We start from the raw sequence: 13,235 nt of genomic DNA, 5'->3' as shown, positions 1-13,235 counted from the left end.
CAGCTCCTGAATCAGGTCAGAAGGAAGGATTTTCACACATACATTCATGCGTGAGTTTTTTTTTTTCCCTTCCCTGGAAATCTTTAAGTATCACTAAGTCTTACAACTGATAACAAGGTGAAATATGTTTAATTCAACCTTTTAATGACATGTATCAACTTCAGAACAGTTTTTACCTCTGGACAGGAAGAAAGAAAATGGAAAAGTGGGGGGAACATGGGGGAAAAGTGGGGGGAAAAGGAGAGGTCTGAGCTAACATGGCCAAAAAAAAATGCATAGCTATGATTAATTTGGAGTGAAGGGTAATATGAGAACCATGATATTTTCCACACTTTTCTGTATCTTTAAAATATTTAATTTTTTAAAAACCACATGTAAATTATGGCATTATTCCAAAATGCAAGACAGTACAGAAGCATCGGCATGAGACGTCAGTACGTGAGAAAGCGGTCTGCTCACACCCCCCAAGGAACGTTTATCCAGAGGCGGATTTGATGGCCATCACGCAGGTTACAAAAAGGCAAACATGACCTGTCTGCACTCGCTGAAGCAACGCTGGTTTTCACTGTGAGCAGGACAACGCGTGAGGATGGGAGGAAAAGCTCCCCTCGCAGGCTCCATACCTGTGTCGCTCCCCGAGCCCGTGGAGAGCGCGGGCATGATTCAGGATGTGGGATGCTGGATGCGGGCACAGGCTGGGCCCCGAGCTGCTAATACGTTCTGCTGGAAGATGGCTGGGATGCCAACCCCACCGCCTGCAGCCACGCCGCCTACCAAGATCTATGTCTTGTGCAGGCTGTTTCTGCAAAGAAAAGAAACATGTTATAAATAGAAGAGGCAAGATTACTAAATTGCAACTTTCTGTAACTAATTCAAAATGCTGATTCCAACACATTATCAGGGAGATCACAATCTTCACAAGTTCTTCTACAAGAACCACAGACAAATATGAAATGGGAGAGGTTTTGATTTTGATGAGGGATTTCTAATTAAAAACATGAAAGTTCTTAGTGCATGTGTCAAGACTTCCTAAAGATTTTTACAGTTGGTTTGAGAACCGCTGCATAGATGGAGAACTCGAGGAAGCTTTTGCAAGCCAATGTCATTCTAAAATTCCTCCCCTCTAGTAGAATTCTAAACTGCATTCCTAAACATAGAGAAGAGACTCTGTAAATTGTCAACAACTTATAACTAACCATAATTTTTTAAGTAGCTCATCCTAATACAACTGCAAAGTTCTCTAACTGAAGATTGCAAACAACCTTGAAAGAATATAGATTTACAGAACTGTTGATAATCCAAACTAAACCTAACAATCCAAGCTAATATATGAGAATAAATTGTTTTAGTAAAAACTAAGCTTTGATGTATCTTGGAAAATGTCAATTTTTTAAATAACTATTTTAAGTAACGTTTATCCCAAAATAAGCACTCAAGGCACTACTGTATAGTAACTAAAAGCAAGGGCTCTAGCATTCGGCTTAGCCTCTAATCCTGCTAGCTCTGTGATCTTGGACAAGTTATTTAATTTTATTAAGCCTTAATTTCCTTATATGCAAATGAAGATAACAGCAATTCAGAATCATCTGACAACCCAGCGTGCACTATGCAAACAACGAATGCCAGCTATTGCGACTGGGCTTTTTAAATCCAGGTAATGAGATTATAAAATGAAAACATAAAAGTAGCAAGATTAAAATTTACATTGGCCTGACACCTAGAAGGAGGCCATGTGGTTTAAATTTGGACCACGGCTGCCTAATAACGGAAAATACACCGCATTTACATTTTTCAGAAATCAGAAGAACCACACAATGCGTTTAAACTCACTTTTTAATGCATTTTCTCCAGTTCTCTATAAAGCAAGTTCAGCGATTTAAAAGCATATTTTAACATATATTAACAAGAAAAACAGATACTGTAAACATTTGCAACACTGGCTCACTTTGATTCTTAAAGCTTTTAAATTGCTGATTCACATTACAGAATAAAGAAAATGAGCTTGCCAAGTTCCTCATGAAAAAAACCCCAAACTATAAAATTCTATTAAAGCCATCTAAATTAGCTTTTTAATTATCAAAGTAAACGTTAGTCTAAAAATATTCACCATCAAATAGACTATCCTGGACCACGCAACCTAGTGCAATGTCTTGAGTTTTGTTTTACATTATAAAGGCTGACATAGTTAAAATATACATACAAATCCATACAGAGATCCTCCCTGTGTTAATTAAAAATGAGGGCAGTTATTTTAAATATCAAGTGAAAATAAAAATCACAAAGCTAAAAATAAGACAGAAAAAGGTAAAGCAAGGTTTCATTAACGCCCATCTCTGAAGTGGTTTTCCCTAATAATTTTAAAAGGCAACTCTGCTTTGTTTTCTTAAGTTATCCTAACAATCAGGATTAAGATTCAACTACATAAAAGTGCTCCTCAGTTCAAACACAAAGAAACTAAAAAACAGACCATACATAATTTAAAAAATGTATTCAATTAGTAAACTTTTGTTTTGCTGCTGAGAAAAAAGGGAAAAACGATTATAATTTGTGACGTGTATACACGCATATTTCTACCATTAGGACAAAACGTATGTATGTAGGTACATAGGTAGCTGTTTATTACAGTGTGTGTGTATGTAATTTAAGCTTATGCCATAAATCATAATTTGTATGGTACAGATTACCTAACTACAGAAATAGACATAGTATTAATATATAATCTATACCATGCAAACTAGAACTTTCTTCAAGCCTTAAAGAACTTACGTTTCAATTCCATAAACCGCATAAACCATATAAGCCAATTTATGCTTATAACAAACAAACATCCTGTTAATACTAAAATCACCTTACATTTTACTTTAAAACAACCTCCTGAGTTGACGCTTTCTGCGTATGTCATATACAAAAGACTTCATCGTAGCATTTCTCGTCTTTTATTTCACAATAAACACTCAAGGTTAAGTTTTTCCAAAGTTACATTATTTAAGAATGTATGTGCTACAAAATGATTATCTTCTCAGAACATATACAAGCATATTAATAAAAAATAAGTGGTTTGATATAATCCCAACCAAGAAAACGGTTAATAGTCTGTGGAACGAAGCAGAGTTGCTGGGTTTAACTTCCAAACTGAGCTAAACTTCTGTAGTAATCATGTTATTTTCTTTGGCTAAACTTACTGAAAATGCTTTGGAATTTGTCAGAACCCAGCCATGATTATTACTGACTGTTGTATGGAACCGATTTACTACAACACAAAAATACCAGCTGTTAGAGTATGTCCTGAGAGGGATTACCGAATATTCTTAAATTGAAGTTCAATCCATCTTTCCATAAAAAAGAGAGCGACCCAAACGCCAGGAATGAAACCGCGGTGTCAAGTGCACCTGAAGCATTTACAATCCCCAACAGAACTATTACAACCCTCCTTTAAAAGGGCTTATTTTTGAAATTTCATTATTCCAGTCATACCTTGCTTCTATATATCACACTGTATCAGGTTCTTCTGGCATCGATCATGTGGAAACAGTGAAATATGTGAAGGTCTAGAGCTTACAATGTTCAATTTCTAGCCGCCCTGGACAACCCTTAGGGCTCCCGAGGCACTCACGACATCTTGTGGCCAATCGCAGAAGTGCAAGTGTCTGTAGCAGAAAGTTTTTTGAGGTTTCCCTAAAAAAAAAAAAAATTGTCCTAATTGCACCCAGTGAAACAGTCATCTGCAAAAACTTTTATAAATGTGTGTGCGTGCACACACACACACACTCCTGTGTGTCTCCTCTACTCTCAATATTTCACTACCACACCACTTCCCTTCTGACAGCAGGTGTGGTTTTCCACACATCGAGCAATTTTCTGTGACACCAGCTGGGGGTCCTACAATTTAACTCAGCTCTGACACTACCTGGAGACAGCATCAGATCCCACAGGGCAAGGGCTCAGTCCTACAAGACTGGCCCCCTTCTGATGTCAGGAAAAAACTTATTAGATTACTGGTTAATTACAAGAGGAAATAATGAGGAACAGCCAGGTAGAAGAGGCGCACAGCGCAAGGCGTGTGGGGAGGGGCGCGGCGCTCCCACACCCTCCCCGGGAGCAACATCCTCTCCAAAGCTCCACGTGTGCACCCACCTGAAGCTCTCCAGACCCTATGCTTCTGGAGTTTCATGGAGGCGTCAGCACACAGATACAGGTGATGAAATCACCGGCCTAGGGCGTCCCTGGTGGCACAGTGGTTAAGAATCCACCTGCCAATGCAGGGGACGCAGGTTCCATCCCTGGGCCAGGAAGATCCCACATGCCACGGAGCAACTAAGCCCATGCACCACAACTACTGAGCCTGTGCTCTAGAGCCCTCAAGCCAGAACTACTGAGCCCGCGAGCCACAACTACTGAAGCCCACGTGCCTAGAGTCTGTGCTCCACAATGTGAGAAGCCACTGCAATGAGAAGCCCGCACACCACAAGAAAGAGTAGCCCCCTCTCACCACAACTAGAGGAAACCCGCTCACAGCAATGAAGACGCAACGCAGCCAATAATAAATAAATAAATAAATTTATTTTTTAGAAAAATCACTGGCCTATTGGTGCCTGAACTCAATCTCCAGCCCCTCTCCCCTCCCTGGAGGTCGTGGGGGTGGGACTGAAAGCTCCAACCCTCCAATCAAGGTTGTTTCCCCTGGCAACCAGCCCCCATCATAAAGGCTTCCCAAAAGTCACCTCATTAACATAAACAAAGGTGTGGCTGAAAGTAGGAGAAAACGAAAGACCTTTATCACTTTCTTTTTATTTTTAATCCTTTTTCTTAAGCTCTTTATTGGAATATAATTGCTTTACACTCTTGTACCAGTTTTTGAGGCACACCAAAGTGAATCAGCTGTATTTTATCACTCTTATCATTTAGGAAATTCCAAGGGTTTTAGAAGCAGAAAGGATTACACAGAACATCAGCTATATATTTATTATAAATCACAATATTTTTCACACACACACACACTCTCTCTCAAAGTGAACACAGATGAACAAGAAATCAGGTACTGGACCTAATTTTCCAAACTCATGTCCTCTCTATTTGGAGGAGTATTCAAGAATATGAAAACCTTTAATTAACTGTCAACATAAATAAATTAACAGGACTTCCCTGCTGGCACAGTGGTTAAGAATCTGCCTGCCAATGCAGGGGACACGGGTTCAAGCCCTGGTCCAAGAAGATCCCACATGCCAGAGAGCAACTAAACCCAAGAGCCACAACTACTGAGGCCATGTGCCACAACTAATGAAGCCCAGGTGCCTAGAACCTGTGCTCTGCAACAAGAGAAGACACCACAATAAGAAGCAGTGCATCACAATGAAGAGTAGCCTCCGCTCTCAGCAACTAGTGAAAGCCCATGCACAGCAACTAAGACTCACACAGCCAATAAATTAATTAATTAATTAAAAAAAAACTGACTTGAGGTGTTGCTAATGATAAAGCATATTTCAAGCATAAAAGTAGAATTTTATAAAACCTGTGTCCACTAGAGGTTGTCCTCGCTTTGCAAGGCACCGTGTTAACTGAAATGCCAGCATCTCAGAACCCAGTTCCCACCTTGCACAGGTCCATCAGCTTCCCAAAACCCACAGGCTCTTCCAAGAGGATTGGTGGTGATGGGAGCAAACATGATTTTTTTTTATACTGTGTCAACCTTTCCACAGTGAACCACTATTTCTGAAATTATCAATGCATATTTTTTAAAATGACATGAATAAAAGATGCATTCAAAGTGCAGGCCAGACCAGCAGACGTGAAAGTTCCAATACATGTCTGTTGATGTGTTTTCAGATTCCATAGTGCAGCAGTGAAACCACCACATGTCGCGTTTTGATGAACAGTTGACCCTTGCACAACAACAGGTTTGACCTGCGCAGCTCCACTTACACACAGGTTTAACCTGCGCAGCTCCACTTACACACAGACTTAACAGGACTACAGGCGCTGCAGTTGATCATGGATGCGAAGGTCAACTGCAAGTTATAAGCGGATCTTCCACTTCACGGACAGTGATCGCCCCTAATCCTTGCTCTGTTCAGGGGTCAACTGCAGTAACGAAGAATATCTACAATTAACTGAGCAGGTTATTAAAATACCCTCCCCTCTTCCAACGACAGATCTGTGTAAACCTGGTTTTTCTTCATAGCCTTCAACCAAGATATACAGCAACAAATGGGAAGTGTCGACATCTGAGAATGTAACTGTCTTCTATTAGGACAGGCATTAGGGGATTCCCCACTCGCTCATGTTTTTGTTTATGGAAAACAGTTATTTTTCATAAAAGCATGATTTATGTTAACATATAACAAGTTTAATACTGTTCTTTTTAAATGAATTGAAATAATTTTTTTAAAATTCTCTTTTAATTTTCAGTAAATTTCAATAAAACACATAAACAAAACTCTTTGGAGTCTTCAATGATTTTTAAGAGTGTAAAAATCATTTTCTTTTACATTTGGTGTCCAGAGACCCCAAAGTTTGAGAACTGCTACCTGTGGCCAGGGCAGGCAAAAACGTTCTACAAAAGGCAGACAGTAAACCTTTTAGGCTTTGTGGTCTCCAGCTGAACCGCAGACAATATGCAAATGAGTGGGCGAGACCTGTTCCCACAGTATTTTACTTCCAGGGAAGTAGAGGGTCAGATTTGCTGACCATAGGATGGTGTCATTACACCCTATCTGCCAGTGACATAGGGGTCCAAGAGTGGCATGCATTCCAGCAACATTTGTATTGGTTATTCTTTAACTATTCAAAGAAAGTTCAAATTTTTGTCAATTTTTATTATGCAGAAATGTATGCAAAATAATAGATATGGAATTTTAAACTATGCAATTCCTAATCATAAACAAAATCACATTTCAATTTGTCTATTTCAAGAATCTCAGACTTTGTCAGTACACATAGACAACCAAAAAAATACGCTTACAACTGGCAACGCTTTAGGGCACCATATATATGAAAATATGCTTTATACAACCAAACACAGAAAGTCCTGGATCAAAAAAAGGGGGACAATTACAAAAAATTAAAACATCTCACATTTTACAAACTCACCAGGGTTCAATCACTATGTAATACAAAACGTACGTATCACAAATGGAAAGGAAAATACCAAAGCAACAGAAAAGAGGACTCCCACTGAAAGAATCCTATAAACCTCTGAAGACGTAAAGGAGGAAATGAGAGAAACGCCACTTTATAACCCCCAGGTTAGGAGCCCCAGGACACCTGCCGGAAAGGGGCACTGACCCCCGTGCACAGCATCAGGGCAGGGGATCAGGGCTCCTGGGGGAGGCGCATGCCTTCGCATCCCTCACTCACCTGCCCCTCACTGGGAAGCCCAGGTGTAAGGGGGCTGGTGCTCACCAGCCATGACTCTGCTGCAGACAACCGGAACCACGGACCACGACCAGTGCGCCACGACCCCGTGTTCATTCTCAGACGGTCCTCGAGGAAGAGCAGCAGCTTCTCCAATGCTGCGCACGGCCCCCACCCCCCAGGAAACCTCTCTTCTGACGATGACCTTTTTCCGTTACATTCATCTTCCACCACCCACTACTAAAAGGTCTTGGACAGTCTTCAAGAGACACCATCAACCATGAACGAACCACTTTTTTGTTGTATTTACCTCTTTCCTCTAATTGTTGGGGATGGGGTAGAATGATAACTTCTGCGTTACACTCTCCTTGACAAATTCTCAGTTCCAGATCCTCCCCAGCACTCCACCAGCATCCCCTGAAGTCCTCTCTACTGGAGAAACCCATCATTTTTGATAATTAAGATATGCCAATGCAATTTTGCATTTCTGTTGGGCTTACGTCCCCCACCAGATCTCCCTGAGGATGGAGCCTGTGTCATCATACGTCCTCAAAACTGCCACATGGCCCTCAGTCAGAAGTGCTTCTATATGTCACCAACTCCAACCTGCCAAGAGCTCAAGAGCTGCCAAGAGCTCTGACCTGAGCCTTCAAGGTCAGCGTAACCTCATTATGCTACTTACGGGGAGACAGCACAGCCCAATGAAGAGAGTGCAGATCTGGACATGAGACAGACCTCGGATGAGAGCCCAGCCCTGCCTGCCTGACTCCATGGTCTTGGCCAGACTATTTAATGAAAGGAGATTAAATGCAATGACATAAGTAAAACATCTAACCCACAGGAGCCAATCAACAGATGACAGCTTTTATGAATACATTCCAACCACATTTTCATCGCTCTCTACCTCTCACTTCCTCTAATCTAGCAAACTCGTAAAGGCCCTGTAATGAAAAGAATACAGGCTTTGCTGGGAGACAGTCCAGTCTCCTGATTCCACCACTTGCTACCTGCACAACTCACAAGGTGTGAGACCTTGGGAAACCAAATGAAACAATTAAAAGAAAAAATACACGCAGACACGCAGACACACACACACACAAATGTGAGTGACAGATAACACTGAATGCACCCACGTTCCCAGACATTAGCTTAAAAACTCAACATCCATTGTCTCATTTAATTCTCACAACAGTCTCATAACATAAGCAACAGTCCTCACTGTCTTACAGATGAGGAAACTGAATTCTAAGCAACTTGCCCTGAGTCACAGCTTGAAGGGATTCTAACGTCAGCATGTGTGAACCCCAGGCCCACGCCGGTAACCACACTACACAGCGCTGCCACTTCACTCTGTTATTTAAACCCGCCCATTCAGTTCCCTCAGGAGTCACATGGAAATCATTTCTATGACTCATTATGTCTTGTGATGACTAAATGAAACATATCTGACTAAATGAAACACATCTGAAGCACTGGGGACATAGCGATGCTCAAATATTGGCTTCTCCACCCCCTCTTTCACTTGATATCCTTCTCTTATTTTATCCTCTTTACTTACAAGAAAACTGCCCATTTCAGACCCACACCCTCTAGCCTGCTCTTGGGCCACCTGACTTCATGCCTTCTCCAATGGACCCCTGATGCCTTGACCAGTAACATGACGGCAACAGGCTTGTCACCTCCAGAAAGATGCATTTAAGAGCCAGCGTGAGATTCGACAGCTCGCCTTGCACAGCTGTCCGGTGTTCCAGATGCTGGCACCTCCGTCAGCCCGAGTGCCTGGCAGAGGACCACACGGAACAGCGCCCCCCGCCAACACGTAATGGACAGATCACGTGAGCAAGAAACAAACATGCTGTTGGAGCTGTCTGCTACTGAAGCACACCCTAGCCCCTCCTGACGGATAAATTGATCACGTGCAGAAATCAGTGGTATAATTTTTAAATAACACAGATCATGTAAGTTTTACACTGTTATTTACTGGGTACTAATTAATATCATGTGGTTCAACACAACAGTGCCTTAAAATGTAGCCTACTATAAAAACATCTGTAATGAATCTGGACATTTACAAACATGATTTCATAGGCTTACTGACAACAGAAATCATGCAAATTGTCTACTTTTGTCGGTTTCTCAGGCCCTACAACAGAGCCATCCGAAAATAAGCTTTCCAAAAGTCAATTCTATTTGCAAAATATTAATTATGACATAATACCAACATTAACTGTATTTTCTAAGTAAAGACAGGACCAAAGAGTTAAACTAAATGTAATACACAAGGGTTAATGCACATTTATATAAGTAATGTTTAAAAGCTATCATAGGTAGTGATAAAAGAAAATAATTCAAAAGCCTTATTCATTTATAATACAAACAACTGTACTAAGTTTTCCTCCATGGTGGTCTTAATACTCTTACAGAAAATCCTCACTTTTTTGCATATAAGTTTCTGTTCAAGTTCCTATTTTCTAACATACCTACTGTAATGACACCCAAAGCTGAAAGCAAAGAGAATAACCCCCTTAAGAATAATTCAAAACCCTAATGTTACATTATATAGGAAAATAGTGAATCCTACATTGATGAAAAGAGTATCTGTTCTGTACTGGCCCTTCAGGCATTAAAGAGCAGAGAATCTCACACTTGGGAGTCAGTTATACCCAAGGGTAATTAACTTTGAATATTTTGTTGTTCATATACCTTTTAATGTTATTTTCTTCAACTACTTCAATATTTTAACCGTTAATACTAGTTGCTGGAATCTATTGACTGTACTTCGCAAATTTTTAATCTGCATGTCATAGCTCTGGAAAGGATTATTTTCGTTTCCAGAGTGAAATGAATGAATAGAAAAGGGAAAAAGTTAACATTTCCGAAGTTTCGTGTGAGGATGGAACAAAAATTAAGTTGCCAAGGGAAGTAACATGCCAGTCATTGTGCAAAAACCACGGGAAACGTTTACACAGAGAGCATTCCACAGAAGTCTGCAAAGTCTTTTAGTGGACTTGTAGACACACTGTCTTGTACTAACACACTCTAGAAGATACGATGTGATAAGGAGAAACTCACTTTACAATTCATTTATGTCAAGAAATCAAGGAGGTTAGAGGTGGAACCTGACCGAGAAAAAGCACATGCACAGACAGAAAAAAAATTAATGGCCACGTGAGACTGGCTGTAAGATGCTTCCTACTCATGCGTCCTGGAGGCAAGACTGGCCCAGGTAGAAACAGCAAACGACAGACTCTGAGCACATGGGCTCAGCTCCCGGGCGGGCTTCGAGGGTCTTTCCCCACACGGCATCTTAGTGGATTCCCTTGGCCCCCTTTTCCAGAATCTCCACACACACCCCCACCCTCACTTAATGCTTCCTCTTCGAGCTCATCACAATCTAACCGGTTGCTTGTGCATTTCATTTATCTAGTCCGCCATCTGTCTTTCCTGCTAGAATGTCAGCTCCAGGAGGCAGGGACTTCTGCCTGTACTGCTCCCTGAATTCCTAGTGTCTTAGAATAGCGCTCACCGTGTACAGGAACAGGTGGCTCCCTGGTGTTTGCTGAATGAATGAAAGACTGAAAGAGTCAACAGCAGACCCATTACCAGTGCCTGCTATGATGATATTTTGTTTGCTTCTTTTGCTTTGTTTTGTGTTTTATTTTTTATTGGAGTATAGTTGACTTACAATGTTGTGTTAGTTTCAGGTGTACAGCAAAGTGAATCAGTTGTACTTATACATATATCCACTCTTTTTCAGATTCTTTTCCCATACAAGCCATTACAGAGCACTGAGCAGAGTTCCCTGTGCTGTAGAGCAGGCCCTAATTAGTTATCTATTTTATATACAGTAGTGTGGGTACTATATGCCTCTGCCCACACCCTTCCTAGTTGTCCTGCCCAAAGAAGGAAGAGTCTCTAATCCCACTGATCATGATGCAAAATACTCACTAGACCAGAGTATGCAAATTCCCTACCAATTAAAGGTATTAAAAGGTCAGCATATACGTCCGATGCCTGTGGGCACTTCCAGCTCCCACTCTCTCCACCGTCCCCCACCCCGAGGTAAGCAGATCGTGCAGGTGCCGGGGGCCTGCCTGGTGTGCACTGTCTCCCTCACACGTGGGTCAGATCACACTTGCACCAGGTGCACACCTGCCTTCTCACACAGACTTCCACTGATCTGGGGCTTCAGCACCACCCAAGCAGACGGCTGGCCAGGTCGTCTACAATGACCTCTCTCTCCTCCCAGGGAGAAGCTGCCCCAGCCAAGAACGCTGGCCTCTTCAACCACTGAGCACGCTTGACATTTTTTCTGACCAAAAAAAAAAAAAAACTTAAAAAACTTTTTTTAAAGTTTCTATTTAAAATGTAACAGCATTCACCATATACCCATCTCCCAGCGTCTCAAAAAGAGTGGTGCAACATGCCAGAGAGCCTCAAATTCACCACAGGAAACCAAGCCTTTGTGCCGTCTCTCATGGGCTATCCTTTACCCCCAAGTCCTAAACTTTCCAGATTTTATCTCCCTGAACACCTCTCCCCGATGTCATTTTGGAGAGATGCTTGCTGATTACTTAAGGGTGTACAGTAAAGACATCTGCAAATTACTCTCAAATACTTCAGGGGAGAGAGAGAGAGAAGCACACGGGGCAAAATGTTACCAACGGTTGGATGTAAGGTAGACCTACAGGTATTCATTGTACTAGTCTTTCTACTTTTCTGTATGTTTGGTTGTATGATAAAGGGGTTTTTCTGCAAACAAACAAACCAGCCATGTAACCCGACTTCTCAGCGCTCTATCCCTCTCTCTCTGGGATCCTGCTCAGGAGATGCACTCATCCTCAACTTGCTCTGTCCCCACCTCCAACCGTCCCGCCTGCTCCTGCCAGCATCGTCTCTCTAAGATACATAAATGATCATGTTAGGGCTCTAAAAAAACTATCTGATGACTCAATGGCATGTTCATGGCAAAGTTTAAATTCCAAAAATGATACCTGGCCTCTGTTCTTACCGGTTTCTTTCATTGCAAAAATCACATGGACACTCTCTCTCAAATGTTCTATAAAACGACCCTGAACACACCCGTGTGGTTTCCTGCCTCTGTGGACTTGTTCACTCCAGGTCCTCCGCCTGCGTCAAAATACGGGTTTAATCAAATATCTGTCATCACACGGCCTAATGATGACCAGTGTGAACAAAAAGGACCACCGTACGAGGGACAAGAAAGTCTAAAGTACACATGCATGCATTCTCTTATTCAAACCTGTATATTACTATTCAGCTATTCCTTTCCAACTCAGCAGAGGGTGCCATCATTTCACTTTTAAAAAGGAAAAGTTAAGTTATATTAACAAAAGCAGCTGTCACAACTTCAGCTCTGTTGCAAGCCCTAAAAATTATATGTCGAATAAATCAGAAATTTGAAATTTAAAAGAAACATCCAATATTGATGCAATGTGAACAAATGTCTTTTTTTTCCCATTTAAGAAGGAAACTGCATACACCAAAATTCTAAATGTGTTTATACCCTCTGAACCGCCAAAGTAGCTTGTTGGTAGGAATTTACCCAAAGAAATAAACAAGTATGCAACAATGGATCAATCGCTTTACCCTAAAATACACTGGGGAAAAGGTCCAACTTTCCAAGGACAGTGTCTTCACTGCAGCTTCTACTTCACTCACAGTATCAATATGACCTGACTCTGATGTGCAGTGTCCTGACCCCGGTGTATCTGCACCAACACGTGGGCCTCTACCCCCTCCACCTCTTCAATCACACCTTTGGGTCTTCTGGTGTACAGTTTCCTAAACTAGCTCCTCATTCATTTTTAGTTTTGGTTTTGCAATTCCAGAATTTTTGCAACAGTTACACAAAGTAGACCAAG

General features: G+C 41.5%; 1 protein-coding gene across 2 annotated transcripts in view; it reads right to left on the bottom strand.

Annotated features, from left to right (window-relative positions):
- The window catches only part of MPP7 (MAGUK p55 scaffold protein 7), a 249,262-nt gene that overhangs the window by 192,989 nt on the left and 43,038 nt on the right, over positions 1–13,235 (bottom strand). The window contains exons 2-3 of one of the 2 annotated variants that reach the window (XM_057731577.1): positions 3,475–3,675; positions 624–802 (exon numbers count right to left, since the gene is read on the bottom strand). In XM_057731577.1, coding sequence (XP_057587560.1) covers positions 624–660 — 37 coding nt within the window. In that variant the 5' untranslated portion in view covers positions 661–802; positions 3,475–3,675. The remainder of the gene's footprint in view (positions 1–623; positions 803–3,474; positions 3,676–13,235) is intronic. The other variant, XM_057731578.1, reaches the window with a different exon arrangement.

This window comes from Hippopotamus amphibius, chromosome 4, assembly GCF_030028045.1.
Source record: "Hippopotamus amphibius kiboko isolate mHipAmp2 chromosome 4, mHipAmp2.hap2, whole genome shotgun sequence".
In the NCBI taxonomy this organism is placed as follows: Eukaryota; Metazoa; Chordata; class Mammalia; order Artiodactyla; family Hippopotamidae; genus Hippopotamus; species Hippopotamus amphibius.
The sequence above is the reverse complement of the archived record's forward strand: the minus strand, read 5'-3'. Positions and strand labels throughout refer to the sequence as shown.